Raw genomic sequence first — 27,291 nt, forward strand, 5'->3', positions numbered from 1 at the left:
ACATGGCACTCCTAACCGCCATCGTCAGACAGCATGGGCTCAGAATTGTATCCTATGTCGACGACACCCAGCTCATCCTCTCACTCACAAAGAATCCCGAGTACACCAGATTCTGTTTCCAGCAAGGTATGAAGAACGTGGCAGCCTGGATAAAAGCAGCTGTTTGAAGCTCAACTCAGAAAAGACCGAAGTCCTCATCCTCGGACCCTGCACCTCCGCCTAGGACTACACCTGGTGGCCCTCGGGAATCCACCCACCCCTACAGACCATGCACAAAACCTCGGCATCATCCTCAACTCCTCCCTCTCCATGAACCGCCAGATCAACGCTTTCGCCTCCACTGGTTTCAACTGCCTGCGATTCCTCCACAAGACCTTCAAATGGATCCCCCCACTGCAGAAGGACCGTCACCCACGCGCTCATAACCAGCAGACTGGACTACGGCAACGCCCTATACGCCAGAATCAACAGAACCCTTCTACACAAACGCCAAACCATCCAGAACGCTGCAGCCAGACTCCTCCTCGGGACACCGCATTACGAACACATGACCCATCACCTATGAGACCTCTACTGGCACCCCATCAAGAAGAGGGTCACCTTCATACTCCTCACCCACGCCAACAAATCCCTCAACAACATCGGACCTAAAAACCTCAAAGAGAGAATATCCTTCCCTGTACCCAAGAGGAACCTCCGGTTCGCCGATCTTGCCCTGGCAGAGGTCCCCCGCATCTGCAGAAAGCGAACAGGCGGGAGAGCCTTCTCCCACATCGCAGCCAAAACCTGGAGGGAGCTCCCCATGAACATCAGACACTCCCTGACCCTGCACACATTCAGGAGGACCTCAAGGCCATGGCTCTTTGATGATCCGGAGATGCTCCCTCCACCACCCCCTTCCCCAGCGCCATGAGACCCTCACGGGTGAGTATCACGCTTTATAAACCCCTGATTGATTGATTGAGAATGGAAAGTGCTGGAGTTTGGAAGAGTGAGAATTACTATTTCCAATCCAACCTAAGCAACAGTAGAATAAGCATTGATTTTGGTGAGGTCCGCACATACACTAGTCAATACCTCAAAAACATGTTTAGTTGTTATTTGTCAAAGCAGAAAAAAGGGGGATTGAGGCTTTACGGGCCGCACCGAGGGTCAAGTTCCTAATGTTGTTATAATATGGGTGCAAATGGTCTGGGATACAACCCCCTAGATCCCAACATAGAACAAATGAAAATGTGTTCTGTACATCAAACTTCACAAGTTGACCTCGCACACCAAAGACTGTATAGTAAACACGATATTAGTGCTTTTATAAACATTTGCTTTATAACATAGATGGAATCCAACTGTTCTCCCAAGAAAATTTCAAGTCAGTTTTCTTCGTTTTATTCTTTCTTTTATTATTCAAAAACTCGCAGATAAAAATAGCCAACGCGTTTCGTCCGAAACCGGTCTTCTTCAGGGCTACATTTAAAAAGATACAAAAGTATATATCAGTGTGTGTATAGATACAGAAGTACGTGCACAAATAAATAGATCATACAGTTTAAACTCAAAGAACAATTTACAAAACACCAGACCATTAGCATATGTACAGCATACAAAAAAAATGACTTGAAAAAATACATTTAAATTCCAGGGAGAACATACGTTGTTAGCAAAACATTTAGTTGTCCTAAATATAAACCAGTATACTAAATACAGAGTGTTATTGGCCTAACCATGTAAGAGAGAATCATAAAAAAGCAGTAACTACTGAATTTTGACTGGAGTACACATTATAATATTTACATAACATCTCTATAAACATAAATGGTATTAAATACCTTAATGCCGTGTATTTTTATGTTACACGTCCCATCCGTCTTGGTAGGTGTCTGAACAATAGGTTTCTATAAATAAATATATCCATGTTTTAGAAAGAGTGGTCATATATAAGAACCTATATGTACAGCCAGATATTGATATCTATACGGATTCAAAATAGTTTGAGCGAAAGCATGGTCAATATCTAAATAATGTGTCTAGTCTGTGGGACTTCATGAGATTGTATTTTTATTTAAAACCAAAAACCAGTTACATGGGATGCCTGACTAACTAAGAGTTAGAGAACGTTTATCAGTCATGGTGAAACGAAAGTATGCACTTACTATAATTTGTGTGGTTGGCAGATCTAATAATCATCCATTCATTGAGATCCAGTCGAGAAAGATGTCTGCTTGCGTAACGACGTGTAACATAAAAATACACTGCATTAAGGTATTTAATACCATTTATGTTTATAGAGATGTTATGTAAATATTATAATGTGTACTCCAGTCAAAATTCAGTAGTTACTGCTTTTTTATGATTCTCTCTTACATGGTTAGGCCAATAACACTCTGTATTTAGTATACTGGTTTATATTTAGGACAACTAAATGTTTTGCTAACAACGTATGTTCTCCCTGGAATTTAAATGTATTTTTTCAAGTCATTTTTTTTGTATGCTGTACATATGCTAATGGTCTGGTGTTTTGTAAATTGTTCTTTGAGTTTAAACTGTATGATCTATTTATTTGTGCACGTACTTCTGTATCTATACACACACTGATATATACTTTTGTATCTTTTTAAATGTAGCCCTGAAGAAGTCCGGTTTCGGACGAAACGCGTTGGCTATTTTTATCTGCGAGTTTTTGAATAATAAAAGAAAGAATAAAACGAAGAAAACTGACTTGAAATTTTCTTGGGAGAACAGTTGGATTCCATCTATGTTATAAAGCAAATGTTTATAAAAGCACTAATATCGTGTTTACTATACAGTCTTTGGTGTGCGAGGTCAACTTGTGAAGTTACATGTTTAGTTGTTAGCCTGCTGCAAACCTCTGGTGCTGTTTTACAATTTAACATGTTTCTGCAGTATTAAGTGAATGTGATGGTTTTGGAGTAAATTCACGTGAACTGGAGAATTGGAATAAATATATAAATAAATATATAAAAAAAATTAAATAAGTTTATTCATGCTTTAAAAAATATAATACTTTAAAATGAATTTAAAAAAGAAATAAATGTATATTAACAAATTATGCACCGCGCGGTGCCTGCCACCTTGTCCATGACAATGTAAGGGGGTACCATAGGTAACCCCCATGTTGACCCCCCCACTCCCACAATACCCTAGGGCCCTCAACTGTCCCTCAAATGCAGACTCCGCATGGCTTTCCATGGCGGGGTCAGGAAAATGGTGTCAGCACGTGAAGACTTCCTAAGAAGTACAATCACGTTGTATGGGACAAGTAGCAAAAGCTAAAGAGCACGTTCTATGATGATCCTTCTCTCTCCTTCGATCTCCTCACCCTTCTCCTGTCTCCACCCCGGGACACTATCTCTGATACAAAACATGAAAATGCAAAACACCCCCACAGATCACCTCATCTCACTGGACACTTCCCATAGGTGATATTCCATGCGGTGTCAGTGTCTTCCAGCTCCTGGTTTGATGTTTTTGATTCCCAATCCTCCCTCAAGGGGAAAGAACACCGGCTCCCAATTATCAGCTCCTTCCAGGAACATTCTCCTAAGCCTAACTTTCCAAAACAAAAGACGTTATTCTAACTAACAAAGACGACTTCCTCCACCTGCAACAGAAAAGTGAGAACAGCACAAATCCAAGATGTACATGAATTTACCAACTGCACAAAGAGCCATCCAGGTAAAAATTCATTTCAGGCCTACAGAAATCAGCCAACATAAGAGTGAAACACATAGGTCTTTCAAATAAACATAAGTGAACATTTCATTTAGACCTTTCTACACCATTACATTACAAAGCACATCAATGCATTTTATTGAAAGCGAACACACGGAAACCTACACATTTAGCAATTTATCACGTCTATGTGCAACTGTAATATGGTGGACGTAAAATCATACACATTAGGTCACATATAAGCCATTTCGTTAGGCAAATAACATCAACACTATGCATTACAATGTTATAACATGAAAAATATGTTGTTTCTTTACCTAACACAACACTTTCCATAACAATTGCATTTTCACATGTTATTACTAAACACTTCTACCGATCAAATGTTATCACAACAATGGAATATATGTGGGTGCAGACTATCCATGGTTATGTTGCACCCCTACAATTTTCAGAACGCCATCACACTCCATCAGTTCTCATTTTATTAAACTTGGAAGGACAAAGCGCTGTGTGTACCCACCATTATTTAACCCTCTGACCCCTAGGTAGCTCTCAAGTCTCTGCCAGTGGGAGATTAATATGTTAAGATGTGTTATGGGCTTATCAAGGGACAGAGTGCATGGGCGGATAGACCACTACAGTATAGGCCAGTCTGTAATCAAACCATTGGCAGCTGAATTCTGTTGATGGCAGGCAGGAGTTTATGAAAGGAAGAAGCTATGGAACCATTCAAGGAGTTTGGCTGGGGCCCTGGAAGCAGCAGTAGGAAGGCACGCAGCACGACCAGGGGTCGGCAGGCTAGACATGTCTTTGTTGAAAGGCATTGATGAAGGTGCTAGCCTTGTGTCTTGGCTGGGTACCCTCCAAGTCATAGTTGACTTAAGCAGGGCACAGGTTTCTTGTGGTTCCTTTCTTTTAACCACAGATGCCAGTTGAAGCCCACTTAGTTTTTGGGGAAAAGTAAAAGAGCAGGTATGACAGGAGTATGTTGTGTTCTCATGTGGTTATGATTATATCATTGTCCAGTGTTTATATTCTTAGTATTGGTGGTCAGGACATTCTGTTGTCATCTAGTGTAAGTGTCCTTTCCATTGGTCAATGCTGTGTTCTAGACTAGGATGCTTGGGTGATGGTTGGGATGTTGGGCAGTTGAAGCCATCTTCTGTGGTCTGCACCTGTACCTGTGCTTATCTATATACTTCTTTATCAATAAAACTTGTTATTGGTTCACCACATTCTGTCTACGCGCATCCATTGCTTCAGAGAATGAGAGCGAATATGGCTTAAAGTATGAGAGCAAGGATAGACGCAGCAGATGATTGAACGGCCTCAGATCCAGTGGGCAGAGTTGAATTGTAAAGTCTTCCTACCTTAGTGAACATGCACTAGTGGAAAGATGGGTGGAGAAGATATCATTCAAAAGGTTGTAGCAGCTTCTAGGACTTGACTTCCATCTTGGTCCTGATTATGCATTCTCTGTAGATTCATTCACTCTCAGACATCATCTTATTATCTCAGGGAGCAAGTCAAATCATTTATCTTTTGTTCTTGGTAGCTAGAGGCGCCTTCGTTGCCGAGCCTGTCCCACAACACTGTTGGCCTCCTGGAGATCCAGCCTGACTCCATCGAGAAGATCAAGAAGTTGGGCAGCGGCACCTTTGGAGATGTCTGGCTGGCGAAGTGGAATGGAACAACAGAGGTCGCCATCAAGGAGCTGCGAGGTAAATCCCTCCCTGTTAGGAGATCCCTCATAACTTGTGGTGTTTGCTATGAAAGTTGATGCCAAGGTTCATCATGACCAACCTCCCCTGGTTTCAGCAGCTTAGCTTTGCAAGGGGAAATGACAGAAGGCCTTAATTTTGATGTTAAGTTTGTCACAAAGTGCTCCTGATGTTGGGAGAAGAGGGACATGAGACACAGAGGAAGAAAACTATTTGTCAGGACCGTTTGGTCAGCTGGTGATGTCCGTACTAGAACAGGGGTTTCTGGGGAATGTGGCATGACCTGGTTTCATTTGGAATCAAAGCACTAAATGAAAATAGGTCGAAAAATGTCAAGCTCATATCAAGCTCACTTGAAAAACAGCAAACCCCAAAATCACGGAGTGCATTAGTGAGTCGAATAAATACAGCCCCCTAAAAAACGAAATCTAAAACTACTAGACACACTGGGGCATTTTCACAAGGGAAATGGCGGAGTGAGACGTTAGCCTTCTTGGTTTAACGCCTCACTCCACTTCTGTAATGCAGGCCTGCACCATATTTACAACAATGCATTTCCCCCTGCACTGGCGCTACACTTAGCAGTGTAGCGCCAACGCAGGCACCCTTGCACCATAGTACAAGGGTGTCTGAGTGCAGGGGAAGATTGTTTATGTCCAGGAGGGTCCCCTTTCCTGCACATAAACAATCTTTAAATGCCGTTTTGTAACTTCTATGTGTGCGGCTTACTGCAGCACACATAGAAGTTGCAAAAAGGCATTTAAAAATATATATTGTTTATGTGCAGGAAGGGGGACCTTACTGCACATAAATAATCATTGGACTTTTGCTGTTTTCATGTGTGCTGCACAACGCAATGAAAACATCAAAAACGAGGAAAAATTAAACATTTCTCCTTATTGCGCCAGGGTAAGACCAGGTTTACCCTTTTCTTAATTTTGGCACGGCATCCTATTTCTGTGTGTCTTATGGGGCAGCGTTAGAATTAATGGGTGTTGCGGTGGAATGCCCACTGCAACACCCATTGCCCTCCACTCTCATGCTAAGTATAGCGTGAAAGGGGTCCTTATTTACAAGGCAACGTTAGGCCTTGTAAATAAGGTGAAGCCCCTATCACCTCATGAACTTCGTAAAAAGTGACGGTCCCGTGGCAATAGGGGCTTGTAAATATGCCCCACTGTCTCCAAACTTGATAACTGATAAAGCTGCGCTGGTTATGGGGCTTCTTATACATAGCCCTGCAGCTCGAGAGGAAACCTAGTGGCAAACTGATTGAGTAGACCTTGGCCCTGGCTTACAAACACTTTACGTTACATGTTGCAGTTTACAGACATAGAAACTGCAGATCGGCAGGTGGTGCCGTTCTCTTTTTTGTGAACTATTATTGAAGCAGACACAAATTTGAGCGATTATTCTGTCGTCAGTCCATTATTGGGACAACTATTACTTTGAGGCTCCAGACGGAACCATTTTTTACACCTTGCAATCATCAAGTCTGGAGAGGTTATAAGCTTAGTTTGGACATATCGCCACACTCACAGCCTTGAAAAAGTCCAGGTGGATGAAACACGTGTAGTCTTCGGTATTTTTGGACAACATTGTATGAAAATGGACTGGATTTGATAACGGACTACAAACAGGAGACCCACCTTGTGATTTGAACTGTGTGTGCTTGAGTGCATTTATGTACTGGACATTGGTTTCAAAGTGTGGCCAAATTTGCACCAAAGGTGACTTGGTGCTTAGCACGATAGCACCACAACGTGTCTAAACCTTAGAACGGATGTTCTGATTATAGCCAATGACTACAGATAGATGTGCAGTGATTTGGCCTAGTCATCAAATGTTGTTAAACACTTTACACAAACTTTGCATTACTTTTTCAATGCAGACCCGATGCAAAGTGTTGGGTTGGTAGACAATCCAAAGCAATTTGCGATTTTCATTGAATTGTAACTAAAAGTAACTCAATGCGATGCTTTGTGTAACTTTGCATCCAGTAGGCATTTCATGGGTGGTGGTCGTTCCCGTGCATCCACCCGTGGATTTTGATTAAATCTATATCTACAAAGACTAATAGACATATATTTGAGCCAAAATCCTGGGCCTCACTGGAGCGGACGTAATGAGGAGAAATATTTGCATTCCTCTTTGTTTTTTTCCTCTTTGACCTACTCATAACCATATCAGCCTCAGCTGTATATGAAATAAATGGCTTCATTTTATTGTTTGATGAATGTCACATATTGGCTTACATAGCTAACATTATTTTTTATATCACCATCACACTACTGTGTCTTTTCAGTGCCTCGGTAAATGTAAACTAAATTCTCGTGTTTGTGAGTAGCGCAGTGGTTTTCGTGGTACAGCTAACAGTTTGTAAGAATACTCTATTGCTTTGCCTTCACAATGTCTTGATTCATGTGTATAATATTATGGTTTGCGGGCAAACCCTACTGTTGTGTATGCATAACTCAATGTGCCTATATTTAACATGTTGGTGCATATCTATAATGAATTGATTTCCCTCATAAAGTGTTGGTTGTATGCATACAATACATGTTTGCATGCATATCTTACTGTTTTGAGTAAGTATTTACATGGGTGCACTTTTAAAGTGCTGGTTCATATACAGCATTAGAGCACTGGAATGTGGAGCACTCCATTGCATACACTGGAGTGCTACGGGCTTCTGCAGGCCGGTGGAAGCCTGCAGAGCGACATTCCATTGTTGTTTTTGTTCACAGGTGCTGCTGTGAACTAAGAGCTTTCAAAGACTGAGGGGATTTAAAGCACTCAGGCTCTGAGAGGCCTTGGTTTTTAGTCATTTGAACATTCTGCCCTCTAGCGGCACAATGATCTAATAGCCTTAGAGCCTTCCTAGCGGGCTCTACTGGCCTTTAAAGGCCCGCTCCCTTGTTAAACGCTGGAGAGGGCCTTGAATGGCCGGTAGAGGCCGCTAGGTCGGTCTCCAAGGCTATATCAGAACATTGGAATGCGGAGCACTCCATTGAATACAGTGGAGTGCTCCGGGCTTCTAATGGCTGATAGAAGCCTGCAAAGCTACATTCCAATGGTGTTTTGTTCACAGCTGCTGCTGTGAACAAAGGCCTCGCAGAGTCCGAGGGGATTTAAACCCCCTTGGGCTCCAAGAGGCCTTTGTTTTTAGTTATTACATCATTCTGCCCTCTTGGGGTGGAATGTTCTAATAGCCTTAGAGCCTTCCTAGCAGGCTCTACCAGCCATTAAAGGTCTGCTCTCTTGTTAAAGGCCCTCATCTTTGGCCCGGGCCTTTAACCCTGGAACAGGCCTTTAACCCTTTCGGGGGCCGTCCGATGTCACGGTGTGCGCGTGCGGAGGATGGCTGGGGGGGCGTCCGAACCATGCCCACCCTTTATTTCACCCCCACCACGGCGAAATTCGCATCGCGGTAAATAGGCTAATGGCCGGGAGAGCCCGCTAGGTCAGGCTCTTAGGCTATATTAATTAATTCACTCTTGATATTTTACTAGTTTGTATGAATAATATTTGTATTTCCAAGCACAACAATTGAGTGGTTCTTTAGAGTTTGGCAGACAGGATGAGCTGCCATAAACATGGAAGAGCACCTTGTCCGGCAAACTCATGGCTCCCACTACTCTACCTAAAATTGGTAAACTGCTATGTTTCTGACTGCAGACCCTGTGCTGGCTCTTCCGGCAGACACCTTTGATTCATGGCCCGACTGACATTGGACCCTCGGTCAATGGACATCGATTTTTCATGTTCTGGGTTTCTAGGGAAAGCCTGCCAGTTCCAAACATGAAATTGTATTTATGAACTTCACACATTAGGAAAAAGCTGCCAAAGCATCAAGGCCATTAAATATTTTGTTTTTCAACAACAAACTTCTGCTTTGGAAACTTGCTTTTGAAAAACCAAAAGGTTTGCAGAGCAGGCGCATAGAGCCTGGTGCTTGTATCAGAAAAAGTCCCAGCGCCTTCAATGGCGCTGCTTCGGTGGCGGCTCCACCTTGCAAAAATACCTAACTATAGTAAACTGTATCCCTCCAGGGCAGTGGAGTCCATCCCTCCACTAACCTGTGCCAGTGGAGTGTAGCTCACCATACCATGAAGAAGGCCCTTAGTTTGAATTGAAAATAAACTTGTTTGTGGAAACAGTGTACTATTTTCTACGCATCTCCTCTGATTTATGTGCTCTACTGGCAGATAGTTATTGTTTATGCCTATTGCATTTGTTTTGTTTGGCAATCACACTGGCAAATGGAAAGCAAACACCTTGGTTTGATTATGTTTACGTTCAAGGCCTAATCAGGATCACCGTGATTGTCCTACTTCTCTGCTGGCTTGACCCATCCAGGAAGGCTGGTGGTTGGGTGGTGCTTGAAAAAAAAAATACAAAATAATACATTTTAAATGTAACATTTTACAATTGTTAATTGATTTTCTGATACTACAGAGCACATTGTAGCCATGGCAATATATAAAGAAATCATCAGTAATGTATAAAATTCCCAAGGGTTCACATATTCTAAGCAACAGGTATTGGGATATTGGTTCAGTTTGTACCTTATTAACAAACTTTAATGAAACAATGTAAATAACCAGTCATAACAGACACGTACAGTCAAAAACCCTGCGCGAATGGCAGGTAAGTAGTTCGGCATCGGGAAAGAACGCCCAGGAGAGCAACTCTGAGCGGTTTGTAGCTAGAATAGCTCAATCCCCACAGCAGAGGGAGAGGAGTTTCCAGCATCAGACAGGTAGCAATACCCTGGGAGGTGAGCTTTAAGGCGGGAAACAATAAAAGGGAGAGCGTAACAATGGAACACAGAGATTATCCAACAAGTGTCATGGAACCGCATACAGAGTGAAAATCAGTCACAGACTCCTAGCCAACAGGGGGTCTCGGAGTTCTTCAGGAAGCACCTGTAGCTCATGCAGCAGTGTGTCCCACTCAAGTGCAATGGGTGTCCTGCGCAAGCCCCTTGCCTCCCCTTTATGGAGGGCTACTGACTCAGCCTTGACCCACTTCAGCGTGGCTGCAAACCAATATAACAGTTCATGGAGGTGAGTGTCTTTACCACTCCATAGCGAAAGGTCTACGAGCAATGAGCCGGCTAGATCTAGGAAGCCATTAGTAGCATTCTCTGCTTTTTTTACATCTAAATAAGCCCATAGGACCCACTTCCACGCTTCTCAAGTCCTTCCTCAGAGCATCCGTGACCTTCTGTGGACCTTCTGTGGAGTGGAGTGGAGTGGTGTGGCTCACTGGTTAGAGGCGGCAGACCCGGAAGCAGAGGACGGCCCGGGACCAGGGTTCAATTCCCGACGCGGCAGGGTCGTGGACCAGGGTCAGCGAACTCGATAATTCTCACCTCGGTGCCTACTCTAACCAGGGATCACACTTGGCAACTCTGGCATTAGCTTGCCTCATCTCTACAACGGCCCCCCACATTTGCCGGGGATGCCTGGTTTCACCTTGGAGATACCCAGTAGGGACCATCTCACAGGGATAGCCAGGACGGGTTCCCCAGCGGGTCTACAGCGCCACGACGCCTCAGGGCAGCAGTGCGCTTTACAAGACCACATACATTACATTACATTACATTCTCCCACAAAGATTGTGCTTCTGGGCAAGTCCAGAACATGTGCGCCATGTCTACGTTCAGGAAGCCACACCCTGGACAACTTGATGTACTACCATATATTCTATGCAAATGTGCAGGTGTAAGGTACGCGCTGTGTAGTATGTTGCATTGTATATACGGGAACTTTGCATTGTGAGAAACCTTACATGGGTATAGAAATACCTTGTCCCACTCTTTCTGCATTAGGACACTGTCAATGTTGCGTACCCAATGTTGTCGAATTGGGTGCAACATAACTTGCGGTGTGTGAGCCATTGTGCATGTGAACCATGTTACCACGGGTATACCTACTAGGTATACTATGGGGCAGAACCTTTGAAGTAAGTGTAACTACAAGACTACCCTTCCCGTGATCCATGAGAAACGTTTTTTCCTCTCAAATTGGCTTAATTGTTACGTACATACAGAAGGGAGATAAGCATACTCCCCATTATTTTCACGAAGGTTACAGCTTTCTGTATCTTCAATATAAATATATAGGATAATTTTCAGTCAACACCAGGGAAGGAATGTTTGTTGTGCCCTGATGAAAGCCCAGGACCAATCTGGCCATTTTTTTACGGGTTGAAACATGTTGGCAGATTATTAGCGTCATAGGACCATAACCTCCAAAAAGACCAGTTTTTACCTTTTTAATATCCACTGCATCCCCATGAATAAAGGGGATACCTGGGGAACGCAGTAGGATTTTTATCTTTAAGTGCCCCTGGCCTACATCTCCTAAGAGCTCCCTGAAATATGGTTGGGCCCACTCTGACCTTTAGGAGTCAGAGTGAACCCGATGATGAAGCATGACACCAATAGGGTGTGTGAGGGTTAAATAAACAAAAAGGAATTGCTTCCTTCCTGCATTGTGCGGTGTACGCCACATAAGGATTTATTCAGTTTCTAGATCTTCAATTGTTCTGGATACAATTTTGGTAGTGACTTGCTAGTTGGGAGGAGGTATCCACGTCCTAACCTCTCTTCCCCCTTGTTTGCCAGTGGAGGGCTCTCCACTGTCACATGTGGTTTATACTCCTCACAGGCTCTCCAGGCAAGGCCTCATACCGAATCTCCACATGAGTTCCACAGCCTCAGAGTCGTTCGGCAGACCACAGCAGCTCTCTGAGTGTCCAAAGTGATCTTCGGGGTCTACAGACGCCGCACGCTGCACCATAGCTGTGATGGGGTTAGTCGGGCACTAGGATGTGGACGGCTAGCAGCGATTGTGAGTCGAGGCACGGAGCAGCACTAGATTGCATCTTCCATCTTGTCACGGTTGGCCACGCCCCCTACATTTTACATTATAGACATTTTAGTTTCCCTATTTGGAGATTTATTTAGCAGATTGCCAAATAACATTTAAATATTGTTTTAAAGACAGTACTGTATGCTGCAAAAAAGTATCTGCAGCTTTGAATCCAAATGTATGGAGATTGTTTAAAAACAGCTGCAGCTAAATTCAATATATTTATATTATACAGCTTACAACTGTTTTGCAAGGAAACAGGTTTTTTTGCATGTTTACCCCAATTTTTCCCCCATATTGTCTATTATATGCTGTTTTTTTTACCTCGAGAGAGCACCGAATCCTGCAAACTAGACCTCAGTGCCAGTGTTCTAAACCAGTGCAAGTCGAATTGGCTACTCACGACTGACAGAGACTAGTTTATTTGGAAGCCCCTAGTATATGGTACCCAGGGCATGTAGGGAAGAGTGTCCACCCAGAGCTGCAGCACTGATTGTGCCACCCTGTGTATGACAAGGCACAACATGGCTCTCCGCCTGCCACTGCAGACTTGAAGGGCAATGGTAACGCTGCTAGTTCGACTTTGGAAATTAAACTAATGGCAAAACCCCCACTTCCCTTAATAATCTATGTAAGCCTCCCCTTATGGAAGGCCTATCAAACCTTAAGGAAGGAAGCTGTATATTATCAAGTAGAACATGTGTTTTTATATGTGTCGTAGCAGCAACACTTCTAGATTGTCAATTTGTTGTGGGATAGGTAGTAGACCATTGGCTAACATGGTTACCAACTGAGTAACATCGATTAGGAAACTGGGTCGTCGCACAGCCTGTGTATCTTGTCTTGGAATGTTAACGACTATAAAAGAATACGGCTTCAGGAAACTTTCATAAACCTCCTCGAGCAGACCGATATTGTGTGCCTACAGGAGACATGGCTGTGCGACGAAACCCCCGTTACTGAAGGTTTTGCACATCACGTAAAACTTGCAAGGAAGAATCAAATAGGTAGGGCATCAGGTGGTCAGATGACGTAGGTCTCCACAAGGATAGTGAGAGATATTTTTCGCCTTGATCTAACATGTAACTGGGCAATGGGTAGCAGAGTGCTGATCCTAAATAACAACATAGGGGGTGGAGGTTTATGTATTATCAATGTGTACATACAGAAAGGGAAAAAATGAGTATAAAGCAGAGCTGGAGTGTCTAAAAAGGGATATAGAGAACTTATATGAAATCTACCCAAGGGATGTGATCTTGATTTTAGGGGATTTTAATCATAGACTAAATCCCCTAAAAACTGATGCCTGGAATAGCGACTTGTTAAAAGCGTATAATATTGAGTCTGCAATGTTCATCAATAACGAGGTATCAAATCAAGATGTGGAGCTTTGACGGCTGCTGGTGGAGAACCGGGCTTTATGGGCCTGGTGGCGCAGGGTAAGCCTTAAATCCCCGAGTTCACCTGCCTTGTCGAACAGAGACACGAGACACTCTGTTGGGCGTAGAAAACCAGGTTTATTAGCTGCAGCTAAGCGCAGTTGTCCTAGAAGTTAGATACGGAGTTTAGATTCTAAGGAGACTGCCACTTCAGTCCGTGGCGCACAATCTCTTATAGTACACATATTTACGACATATACTCCCAAAACACACAAAGCAGACCAATAGGAAAAGTTGCAAAACAAGCTATCAGGTATCTCAAATACGCCCTTTTCTCAAAACCGTGTGTTACCCCTCCCAACAAATTATTCCGTGCTAGTACCGACAATCTAATTTGCAGGTCGCAGGACGTATTTGTGTGCCTCAAAGGATAGTTGTGTAACAAGAGAATACAAGGAGAGAATAGCGAAGGTCAGTCGGATAAGATAATGTAAGGAAAGAATAGGAGAAGCCAAATAGTAAGTCGAGACAGGGATCAATCAACCATATTGGAACAGCTTTTGAAGCCAGACGCCGCCATCTTGGTTCGGGTCTCGGCGCTTGGACCTACAGGCAGCGCCGGCCTACTTAAAGCTCCACTTTCTTCAACGCGCAGCGGTGACGCGCAGGGGATGCGCCTTCCCTGCGCCTGAGTCGCGCCAGAGTCCTGCCCGTCTGCGCTCGTCAGCGTCTCGGTGGCGGACAGGGCAGGACGGCTGGCTTCTATCCTTTCGGTCGCACTTTTGTGCTTTTTGTAAGTATGATTACTTATACTTCGGCAGATCTTCTTACTCTACGCCTCCCTCGAGGGCTTTGCCATCATATTTTCCCTGGTGGCCGGGCTCTCAGAAAAGGCTGCTTGGAGTGTGGTTGGCATCTTCCGGACCCCAATGGGCCCTCGCAGGCTAATACATCTGCTCACCACCAGTGTCTCCTTCTCAATACCAGGTCTCTGAACTGCCATTCCCTTAATATCTGGAACTTGCTGCAGAATTCAAATGTATCATGCCTATTCCTTACAGAGACCTGGCTGGGCGACTGCTCTGCCCCTGACCTGGCAAATGCCATCCCTCCTGACTACAACATCTTCAGGAAGGATAGAGTATCAGGCAGAGGAGGAGGAGTAGCGCTTATTGTGAACAAAAACATTCCCTGCTCGACCTTTCCGGTAGAGAACATTCAGGGATGTGAAGCCCTTGGTTTCACCCTTCACCTTTCTCCCCTTCAGGCTTGCACCGGGATTCTTTTGTATAGAGCGCCGGGACCTACTGGGCCTTTTTTTGATGAACTACAAGTAGCACTTTCAGTTCCATGTCTTAGATCAGAACACTGTATACTACTCGGGGATCTCAATGTTCACATGGACAACAAACTTGACACTGATGCCATGAAACTTGCTGACATTACGGCCCCGCTAGGGTTGTTTCCGTTCATACAAGGACCAACCCACAACAAAGGCCATACCCTGGACCAGGTTTTTTCAACGAAACCTATCAACGTATTTCCTTCACAGCCAGTATTATGGTCTGACCACTTTTTAATTAATTTTTCTTTGCTCTCTACCGCCCTTACACGGGTGAGACCTACAACAGATGCCACGCGGACTTCGCGACCTTTTCGTCTGCTCTCGGCGGATATGCTATCTGAGGCTCTCATTAGTTTTCCATGTCCTCTTTCGGGCAACCTGGAGGAGAATCTTGTTATCTTCCAAAAATGGCTTATGGCCAGATTTGAGACCTTAGTCCCCGAGAAGAAGTCTAAATCAGGTGAGAGAAGGGCGTCGGCCCCGTGGTTTACTCCCCAGTTGATGGCGTTACGGCAGGATTGTAAGAAGGCTGAGAGAGCTTGGAGGCGGGTCTACGACCCGACAGAAAGACTGAAATTTAGAGCGGTAACCAGAGCCTACCATAAGCTGATCTGGGAAGAAAAAAAGACCTATCTAGAGCGCCGAATTGATGAGGCTGAGAACACCTGCAAAGAGATTTTTAAAGTGGTCCAGGATTTCACATCTCCTGCCATGTGTACTCCTACTCACACACACTCAGAACCCTGGATAAAACAACTAGCCCTCTTCTTTGTCAATAAAATTACAACCATTCAGGCCTCCCTTTCTTATTCTTGCCCACAGTTGGATCTGAGTCTTTTACCCTTTTCATCCTCTCCGGAGGGTCAGGGCCCTTTTCTTTATGAATTTCCCCCTATGTGCCTCAACACATCTTTGGATCTTCTGTCAGGCTTGAAATCTGGCTCGCCGCTGGACCTGTGCCCGGCTAAATGCCTGGGAAAAGTGGCACCAGCTCTAAATGCTTTGCTGAACCCTCTTCTGAACTCCTCCCTGTCCACAGGTGTGGTTCCGCAGGCATGGAAGCGCACCATGATTCTACCACTGCTCAAAAAACCTGCCCTAGATCCCCTCATTCATGCAAACTACAGGCCAATCTCCCTCCTCCCTGCATTGGCGAAAGTGACCGAGAGACACGTGCATAGGTCGATTTCCAGTTTCATCGAGAGAAACGACCTTTTGCACGCATCGCAATCTGGCTTCCGTGCTAATTTTAGCACGGAAACGGCCCTACTCGAGGTCACTGACGCCATCAGGGAGGTGCTCTACTCTGGGGGAAAGGCCATGTTAGTCATGCTCGATTTGTCGGCGGCATTCAACACCGTTCCCCACGAGGGCCTCCTTTTTAGACTCTGGGAATGTGGCCTTCGTGGAACGGTGTGGAACTGGTTCAAATCCTTTCTGGCCGGCCGCCGGCAAACGATCTGGGCGCCCCCTTACTCCGCTGATATGGCACCGCTAGAGGTGGGGGTCCCACAGGGTTCCATTCTTAGCCCCATGCTCTTTAACATCTTTATGGCCCCTCTGGCGTTGGTGGCGGAGTCCTTCGGCGCCCAGATCATATCCTATGCCGATGATACCCAGCTCCTGTTCACATGTGACAGGGGCGGGATGTTTGATGGCACACGGATCAGGGAATGCCTAGGTGCGGTTTTTGAGTGGTTCAGGCGACACAGCTTGAAGTGCAACTCCGACAAGTCTGAGCTGCTCTTCTTTGGATGTGCCCCCGAGCCAAACTGGAAATCCTGGTGGCCACAGGATATGTTTCCTCATGACAGTGTGTCCTTCAAGGCCAAGAACCTTGGAGTGATAGTGGACAGTGATCTGTCCTTTGGGCCCCATATCTCGTGCCTTTCGGGGAAGTGCTTCGGCATTCTGCGGATGCTGAGAAAGTTCCTTCCTTTGGTGTCACTTCACCATAGGAAAATAATTGTTCAGGCCTTGATTGGATCATGACTGGACTACGCGAACGCCCTTTTTTTGGGTCTACCGAAGTATCTTCTGACCCGTTTGCAAGTAGTACAGAACTCGGCAGCCCGAGCCATCTATGGACTCCCGAGAAGAGCAGGTGCCACTGTATTACTTAACACCTTGCATTGGCTACCCACTCCTAAGAGGATCCTCTTCAAAAGCCTGACATTGGCTTCAAAGCTCTACATGGCGTAGGCCCCAAGTGTATTGGGAAACGCCTTTCTTTTTACCAACCCAGCAGGGCCCTGAGGTCAACTTGTCTGACGAAAATGACGGTTCCTGCCATTAGGCGTGCTAGAATGGGAGGCCGGTCGTTCCGCTACCTGGCCCCGCGGGCTTGGAACGAACTACCACTGTCCCTGAGACAGGCTACCAGCCTTCTTGCTTTTAGGAAGGGCTTGAAAACGTGGCTTTTTACTAAATAGTTTCTCTTTGTTTTTTTTCCTCTTTTAGTCTCCTTTTCAGCTGTTATGTTGCCCTTCTACCTGCAGATATTCTTCGCCAAAGCGCCGGGATGCTCCTTGGAGTAGCCGAGCGCTATAGAAGAAATAATTAACATAACATAACATAACATAACCCAGACATGGATTAATGAACTCGGCCAGACCCTGACATCGGTTTCGTAAACAAGGGCAGGGAGTTACTCTTTAACAGAAGGGACACGTAGCAGCTGAGAAAAGCAAAAACACTCCATTCGCCGTGCTGCCTGAGTGAGGGCAACACAAAATGGCGACGAGACACAAAATGGCGGCTAAATACGGGACGAAGTCAGAAACCAAAGAACCTCAGACCCTCCTTTTGCCATTACTCAGGCAAAACACAAAGGACTCAAGTTAATCTGAGTCAATGTCTTTGGCCATGAGGTCATCGAGCTGTTGCTGCAACATCATTTTAATGTTCTCTGTTTTCTGTGACACAGGCCTTGGGACACACATGGTAGCACAAAGACCACAGATGGCAGGGCCACACTGTATAAAGAGACAACAAGAGGAAATTATGGCCAAAACCATTCCAAGGACCGTTAGTATCTTCCATCCCCAAGTGGACAGTAGACCCCAAAACCATCCCATCACAGACCAATCTCCTGTGTCCTGATGTATGGACTCGGAAATGATATGCAACTTATAGATGGCTTGGTATACTGTTAGGGCATTATCTGAAATGTAAATGCAGCAACTAGACCCGATCAATTTACAGACTCCTTCACGATCTGCAAAGACAATGTCTAGAACCATCCAGTTCTGCAAAGTCATAAGGCGATCCGCCTTAAGTTCGGCTGTCAGATTACTCAAGGCTCCAGAAGTTACATTTATGGTAGCCTCAACAACACGAACTAGCTGTCTGATGTCTCTGCTGTTGGCCATTGGGCCCCAAAAAGGAAGCAACCCTTTGATGAAGTCACCTCCTTCTTGTCCTGCTGTGTCCTTCGAATCAATAACCCCTCTGCCATATCTTTTCCTATGATAACCTGAAGGAGCAGTATATGTTGGAGGAAGAAGAAAAGCCACATAGCAAGTGCCTGAAAAATAGGTAGGAAGCCACGTAGAGGCTCTATCATGACAAACAAAATATGTGCCTTGTGATGGCACTAACGGTTAAGAAATCTGAGGTGAATAAATGTACGTATGGGAACAGACACTCTTCTCCTGTTGAGTTTTAACATTTTGACCATTGATCTGCAAACAGAAATTACCTTGATGAGGTACAGTCCAAATTGGTGGGGATCTCCTTCATCTAGCCTTATCTGTAAGGCTAGTGACATAACGAGTCACGTTCCAGCCATCGTATGCTCGTTTCTCGTCAACGGGAATCTTACTAATCTCAGCGATTCTAGCCAAGGCTACTATTCCCTTTATCAAAGAACTGTGACTAAAATCTGCTCCACCACCATATGGACTACCAGGAGGGTACCGTAGTTGGTTCTGGTAAACATTAGAAAACATGGCCTAATAGGCACAAGCGGAGCCTTCATAAGAAAACGGAAGGACTAAATATGGCATCCCTCTCTCTGTGTTATGGGGCAGGAGCCCACAGACCCAACAATCAGTGGTGTTCATTACCAGTTGATGCTGATGCAATAACTGAATAAATGAATTAATGAAGTATTCCGTCCTCCTAATTTGTTCATGTTCTGGGAGTGTATGAAACCGATGTGGGGAGGCAGTAGTAGGATAAGACAAGGAAACAGAAGTTGGAACAGGTGCTTGCTGCATAGTGTAAACAACCCAACTTACACAAGCTAATAAAACACATGAACATATTAAAATACATAAGGTTATGCCACACGGCTAACCAACAATCTCTTATATCTACTTTTCGTTTCTACATTCTTATCATTGCTTTCCACTTTAATATCTATTCTCTAAAGCGTTGCTCACGGCAATCATCCTAGATCACTTAGCTGTGATTATTAGCCTTCCCATGACACTGCAAGTCCTGCAGACCTACTGTCACTACTCAGGTCACAGCTTAAGACTCCTACCGTGACCCTGCAACTTGATGGATAGTGGAAAAAAAGAAATGTCTCTCAAAAAGTGTAATCAGAAAAAGGAAAAAGAAAGTTCAATTGTTTTTCGTTGCTTTCGATCTTAAATTGTACCGAGTATTATTAGGGATCGTTTGCTCTCGAAACAAAGTTTCTGGATTTACTGTGTTCAATCGCAGATGTGATGGTACAGATTCTTGCAACACATCGTTGTCTTCTTTCTCAGAATTCGTTTGATCCAGGCGTGCACTACTGAAAGGTACAAATCGAGGGACCCTTTCGCCTTCACTGTCACTCATACCCTTACGAACCCACTGATCAAAAGGTAGGGGCAAAGGTACCCTCTTAAAATGCACGCCATGGACCCAGTTCTTCTTCCCGACGACCTTTACTGCTGTACGTGTTGCTAACAAGACTTGCAGAGGCGGGCCACAACGAGGTTCCAGATTCTTTTTCCGCTGGAAATTCTTCAGACAGACCCGGTCACCGGGTTGGATGGAGTGTCCTGGATCTGCAGAGGCCTCCGGCAAAGCGGTTTGAACCTGTTGATGAAGAACACGTAATTTAGTGGTGAGGTCATGCAAGTAGTCAATCAACATTGGGTATGGGATGTCAGAATACTTTTTAGGTCGAGGGACTCCCCAGACGATGGCTGGGCACCCAAAAACGACCTCATATGGGCTGAGTCCTAAACGAGAATGTACAGTAGTTCTCCTGGATAAAAGTGCCAAAGGCAAAGCGTCAGGCCAAGCAAGACCCGTGCTGGCCTGAATCTTCACCAATTTAAGCTTGAGGGTGCCATTATAGCACTCTACCAAACCTGCTGACTGAGGGTGGTTTGCCGCATGGAATTTCTGCCTAATACCAAGACCCGCACACACTTTATGCATAATTTGGCCTACAAATTCACTTCCATTGTCACTCCAGAAAATGTGCGGCAAACCAAACCTCGGGAAAAACTCCTTCAAAAGGACTTTGGCAGTAGACAAAGCAGTATTGTCCTTTAGGGGGTAGGCCTCTATCCATCTGGAAAAGGCGCACACCACCACCAGGACATACTTGAGGTTATTACAACTATCCATATGAATGTAATCGATTTGTAATACCTCAAAAGGATACGTAGGGGGAGCAAAATGACCTGCTGGAGTTGGGGTTCCCTTTCCTGGATTATGCATTAAACAAACAATGCAATGCTTCACCACATTCTCCGCACATTTAGGGATTCCTTCATTCTGCAATACTGGAGCCAGAAGTTTACATATCCCTTTTGCACTAATGCGGGCTGGACCATGCGCCATAGTAACTACAGGCAGTACGTAGGCGTCTGGTTACAGCCAACGCTGATGTTCTGACAATTCCATCCAACACCCTGTCGCGTCCAACATTCCCGTACTTTCTTTCCACTTACTCAATCTTTCTCAGTAGCCTCTTCTTGAATCGTTCCGACACTTTCTATTGTGTCCTCACACATTCCTCCCTCTCTGACCCATCTTGCAGGGCCCGCAACATACATGCGACTCGTAGCATCTCTCGCCGTTTCTTTTGCTACCTCATCTGCAAAAGCATTCCCGCGACCTACATCATCCGTGATCTTCTTATGTGCACTACACTTGATTATTGCTATTTGCGTAGGCAAAGCAAGTGACTCGAGAAGGTCAGTTACCAACTGACCATGCTGTATCTTGGTCCCATGGAAAGTAAAGAATCCTCTTTCCTTCCACAAATGACCAAAGCTATAAGCCAAGCAAAATGCATATTGGCTATCAGTGTAAACATTCACTCTCTTTCCCTTCGCCAACACACACGCTCTCGTCAGGGCAATTAATTCAGCTGCTTGGGCTGAATTCTGTGGAATGCGTGCTGTCTCCACTACTGTATACAAGGTGGTAACAGCATAAGCTGCAGTCGTCTCGCCATTTGGAAGTTTGAAACAAGACCCATCTACCCATAGGATCCCATCCGGGTCCACAAGTGGTGTGTCTTTTAAATCTAGTCTGCCTTTCGTTTCCTCCTCTGTTCGGAGAAAACAATCATGCTGTTCTTGAGTGTCTTTCTCTTCTGGAATGGGCAACAATGTTGGTGGATTCAAAGTATCACATCGCTTGATGTGTATATGGCTAGCCAAGAGCGTCCGCTCATATCCAGACAAGCGAGCACTCGTGAGGTGTTGTGTTTTCGTTCTGTTCAAAAGAGTATCCACTGCATGTGGTACCATAACAACAAGCGTGTTATCTAGTACCAATCCAGCAGATTGGCAAATGGAGATCGCTGCTGCTGCTGTAGCTCTGAGACAACTAGGCAATGCCTTGGATACTGGATCCACCGTAGCCCTAAAATAGGCACATGGCCGTTGTTTGTCTCCAAATTGTTGTGTTAAAACTGACAACGCGCAACCTTCCCTTTCGTAAACGTAAAGTGTGAAAGGCTTACTGTAATCTGGAGTACCTAACACAGGAGCAGAACACAAGGCAGTACATAAGTCAGAAAAACTCTTCTGACATTCATCAGTCCAGGGAAGAGGTTGGGGTGTATCTTTCAGAGTAAGTGCCAGCAGAGGTTTAGCCAGCAAAGAAAAATTCGGAATCCACTGTCTACAATTTGAGGTAATGCCAAGAAAGGCACGCACCTCTCTTTGTGGGGATGTTACAGACATTTGTGCGATTGTTTGAATTCTTTCTGGGGTCAATCATCTTCCCTCCTTCGACAAGAGATGACCTAAATAGGTAACCTCTTGGCGGCAATATTGCAACTTAGAAGGTGACACCTTGTGATGCAGGTCAGACAAATGACGCAACAGTGAAACAGTAACATTCTTACAAACATCCTCTGAATCAGCAGCTACTAACAAATCATCCACATACTGAATAAGAGTGGCACCTGGGGGCAAAGTGAAAGCATCGAGCTGAGATTTCAAAGCCTGACTATAAATGGAGGGGCTCTCACAATAGCCTTGAGGTGCACGTTTGAATCGGAAACTTCGGCCTCCAAGAGAGAAGCCAAAAATATCCCTACTTTCCTCAGCAATAGGAATACTGAAGAAGGCATTTTTGAGACCAATAACCGAGAACCATGCCACCGAAGCGGGTATCATTAAGCAAGGTAGTGATATCTGGGACAACAGGAAACTGGGGGACAACAATCTTGTTGACCTCCCGAAGATCGATCACAAAACGATATACAGGAGGCTGCGAAGGATCAGTGCGTTTAAGGACAGGAAGAACAGGACTATTACAAACATTGCCTCTCGTTTCTTCAACCACACCTTTCTGAACCAGATTATAGACAATAGCCAACAAAGCTCGTTTACCATCATTGGAAATCTTATACTGAGGAATGTGTGGTAGTTTAACATTAGGCTTAATAGTAATCACGTAAGGCGGAATCTGGAGCAGACCAACATCATTCGGACCTGTAGCCCAAAGCATAGCAGGAAGAGAATGCAATTCAGATGGAAGTTTGTCTTTAGATAAATACATAGGAGAAACCAGTTTCTCACCTAAGGTAAGAAGCACACCAAAGGGGAAACAATACAGCGTTGCATGAAGGCGTTTCAACAAGTCCAAACCCAACAAGTTCTCTCCGCAACCAGTCGTTAAAATAAGCGGAGCTTCCAGATCGTAAGGACCAATCAAAAGAGGCAAAGGACAAGAAACCTGGTTAGTAACTGGGGCGCCAGAAAGTCCTACAGAAACATTAGTTAAGCCAGACCAAGGTGCCCCAGGGAGTTTAGAGTGAATGATAGAACTTCTCATTGCACCAGTATCCAAAAGAAATGGCTCTGCAACACCCAATGCAACAACTTCAACATAAGGCCCATTCTGATCCACTGGAACTGATACGCCTCCCGTACTTTGTCCATGGCTGTCCTAACAAGAATGAAAATCCTGAACCTCACCCTCAACACAATAATCGTCATTGTAATATTGCGCAGACTGAGTATTCTGCTGATCAAAATAATTCAAAGAATTCTGAGGGGGAAAGGAACGCTGTCCTTGAGACAACACACCTTGTCCTCTACCTCTAGGTGCTAATTGAAAACCACCACGGCCTCACGGTCCTGGGAATCCACCATTGCGCTGCAATAAAACCGGACAGCTATTCTTAAAATGACCTTCCTCTTTACAATAGGCACATTGATTAGGACCAAGCAAAGGTCGCGAAACCAAAGGTTCAGGTTTCTGTAACAGCTTCTGAAGCTGGGGAGGCTGTTGAAACTGGTACTGGGCAGAACGAGGGGGATAAGCCTGTTGAAGAAGAACCTTCGTTTTTAATTATTTAGTCTTCCTCTCAATCTTATCTTTCTCTTCTTTATCCCTATTCTGATAATACTGAGCAGTAGCTAATATCTGTGCAGAGGAAGAAACAGCCTTTCAACTTATGCGATAATTCTGGAAGTAAATTAAATACAAATGTATCCACAAACAATCGCTGTCCACCTTCAGTACTCATATCTTGACCACTGTGGTCGATAAATGTTTCCTCAAAACGAGTAAAGAAATCGGAAACACTCATCTTTCTTCTGTTTACACACAGCCAACTTATCCCAGTTAACACGTAAGGCAGGCATCATCGTCTTCATTAAAGCGATGATTCTACCAGGCAATTGTGCAATCAAATAATCTGGCTTAGTACCACCCCCTTGCGCTGCATCTGCGGCACTTATAGTGGCCCAATTACCACCTAAAGCTTGGTCGTGGTCTTCCCTACGAATCCGGGCCCACAACGCTTGTGGAACCACATTCCCCATCAGCATATCAATATCGGCCAGATTCATGATACAAGCATCAACAATCTGGGACAGCTCTTTATAATACCCAGCAGGATTTTTACAAGGGTCCGGTAGAGACTGTTTGAGCGCCAAAACTTCAGATCATTTCCAGGGAACATGTACCCATATACGCTGGAAGTGAGCAGGGACCCCCGGAATATTGCGGGCCTGTGGAACCGCTTCCCTTCATACTGGAGGAACTTCCCTCATAGGATAATGTTTCACTTTCTGTCTAACTGCAGGATCAGGTTCAAGAACAGTCTGAGAAGAATATAAAGACCTGAAAGTGACAAGTGTCCTTACAGCGTCCTCAACTTCGGAACCCACAATAAGTCCTTTATCAAAGTTATCCTGTATATCTAACAGACCCTGAGGAGTTAAATCCAACTCCATATCCTCCCATCCCTTGACGAGAGTGTCACACATGGCATTAAAAACATATCTCTGCGTGGGTGCATTCCACTGGAGAAAGGTGCTCAGAATATCAGGTACACTATACTGCGGACCACTCATGATCCATTTGTGAGCAAGAGAGTCCAACGCAACTCGTTCGGCAGAATCTGGAATTTGACTACGGGATTGACTTAGAGAAAAAGCAGGAGTCCTATTAAAAGGCCCAAAGAGGGGGGAGAAAAGACCAGAAACGGTATCAACCAACCTATTGCGAGTTGGGTAAGAAGCAGACAATAAAACTGGAGCTGTGGTATTAAGCAAAGGAAGAGAAGGACTAGTCGTAACAAGAGAAACCGAAGATGAAGGAGACTGAGGTACAGAAGTTAGTGGCAAAGGAGGTGTAGTTTGTAATGCAGGAAGGGACAATTGCGGAGGAGCCGGACCAGCTGGCTGAACAACAGGTTGCTGGGCAGGTGGCAACAATAAGGGTGCATTAGTACCTGGTACATAAGGTGGAGGTAATCTCAACAAATGGGACATTAAGGTATCTTCGTCAAGATCCTTACTCTGTGGAGAAGTAGGCAACACAGGGTAGCATCTATCTATTGCCATACGATGTTGTCTGTCTGAGACTTCAATCGCTCGATCAGTCTCATTGTCATTCAACTGCTGGGCAGCCTGTATAATCGTCATATCTTTCGCTTTTCTATCTCTTTTTGCCTGCTTAATTTCTCTCTGTTTGGCTTCCTTACGCCAAAGGCGGAAAGAGTCAAACATTGCCGGACGGGCTTTTCTATTGAACAGAATTGCTTCCAAATTATCTAATATATCAGGCTCAAAACTCCAGTTTTGTGGCCACTGTAAAACATCATCTTTCTTCGTGTATCGGATCCATGCCTCATTAAAGGCAATGGGGCCAACACCATGTTTAGAATCGAGCTCATAAGTGGGAGTTCCAACCGGAGGAATGGGACATGAGTCCTCGAGCTGGGAATCCTATTACAACAAACACAACAAAACTTCCTAAATTTGCTAAGACCAGGCATCTTAAAATCACTGGTCCGTTTACCAACTTCAAGGGGTTTAAAACAAATAACACAGCACAAACGTACTCACCCCTTGGCTTCGGCTATTGCAATGGTCGAATAACAAAACCAAAAACAAAAGAAAGAAGTGGGCGCTACCCACGAATACTTAACTAAGTGGTCTCTCACGCCAACAGAGGTCCGTCTAACGTCTCGCGATACCAGTAATCACCAGAGGGTCCAAGGCAGGGCGGCAGTCAGGGCAGCAGTCGTCAGCAGCCGTCGGAAAGGAGTAGCCACGCTGAAAAAGACCTTCGGTCCACTTCGACATACAGGGGTCGCTTGACGTGGTTCGCGAATCCTCCGGAATTTTCTTGCGAGGCTTCTCACGATCCTCGGGCTGAACCGCTACCTCTGAAGCCGCCCTACGTTGGGCACCAGTTGGAGAACCGGGCCTTATGGGCCTGGCGGCGCAGGGCATGCCTTAAATCCCCGAGTTCACCTGCCTTGTCGAACAGAGACACGAGACACTCTGTTGGGCGTAGAAAACTAGGTTTATTAGCTGCAGCTAAGCACAGTTGTCCTAGAAGTTACATACGGAGTGTAGATTCTAAGGAGACTGCCACTTCAGGCCGTGGCGCACAATCTCTTATAGTACACATATTTACGACATATACTCCCAACACACACAAAGCAGACCAATAGGAAAAGTTGGAAAACAAGCTATCAGGTATCTCAAATACGCCCTTTTCTCAAACCCCGTGTGTTACCCCTCCCAACAAATTAATCAGGGATAGTACCGACAATTCAATTTGCAGGTGGCAGGACGTATTTGTGTGCCTCAAAGGATAGTTGTGTAACAAGAGAATACAAGGAGAGAATAGCGAAGGCCAGTCGGATAAGATAATGTAAGGAAAGAATAGGAGAAGCCAAATAGTAAGTCGAGACAGGGATCAATCAACGCAGACATGGATTAACGAACTCGGCCAGACCCTGAAATCGGTTTCGTAAACAAGGGCAGGGAGTTACTCTTTAACAGAAGGGGCACGTAGCAGCTGAGAAAATCAAAAACACTCCGTTCGCCGTGCTGCCTGAGTGAGGGCAACACAAAATGGCGACGAGACAAAAAATGGCAGCTAAATAGGGGACGAAGTCAGAAACCAAAGAACCTCACTGGGGGCCATGGGCTTGGTTTGTGTTAATGGCAGGAAAGAAACTGATAGGCCTGCAAAGCGTACCTTTAAAATAGGACAGCAAATGTGCCCCATAGACTATGCCTTACTCAGGCATGGTGCTTCCACTTAACTCAACATTTTGAAATACTCCAGGTAGAGGGTAGTGACCATTTCCCACTATTGTTAGAAATGTATACAAATAATAATTATTATTATTATTATTATATTTATTTTTGTAGAGCGCACAGCTACCCTAAGGTTTCCCGGCGCTGAGGACGAAAATGAGCGAAATAACAAAGAGGGGAATAGTGAGCTATTGAAAACAGAGTTATTGGTTGAACAACCAAGTTTTTAGGTTCTTACGAAATTGAAGGTAACAGTCGTTCGTGCGAAGCTGAATTGGGAGGGAGTTCCATAGG

The 27,291-nt window shown here is 44.8% G+C and overlaps 1 protein-coding gene across 2 annotated transcripts in view; it reads left to right on the top strand.

The window, feature by feature from the left end:
• Positions 1 to 27,291, top strand: part of LOC147709660 (tyrosine-protein kinase Src42A-like) — a 309,465-nt gene that overhangs the window by 157,472 nt on the left and 124,702 nt on the right. For both annotated transcript variants that reach the window (XR_015296713.1, XM_086928180.1), the window contains exon 4: positions 5,249 to 5,414. Coding sequence is in view for 1 of the 2 variants with exons in the window: in XM_086928180.1 (XP_086784306.1) it covers positions 5,249 to 5,414 (166 nt within the window). In the remaining variant the exon portion in view is untranslated. The remainder of the gene's footprint in view (positions 1 to 5,248; positions 5,415 to 27,291) is intronic.

This window comes from Lissotriton vulgaris, chromosome 6 (genome assembly GCF_964263255.1).
Source record: "Lissotriton vulgaris chromosome 6, aLisVul1.2, whole genome shotgun sequence".
NCBI lineage: Eukaryota > Metazoa > Chordata > Amphibia > Caudata > Salamandridae > Lissotriton > Lissotriton vulgaris.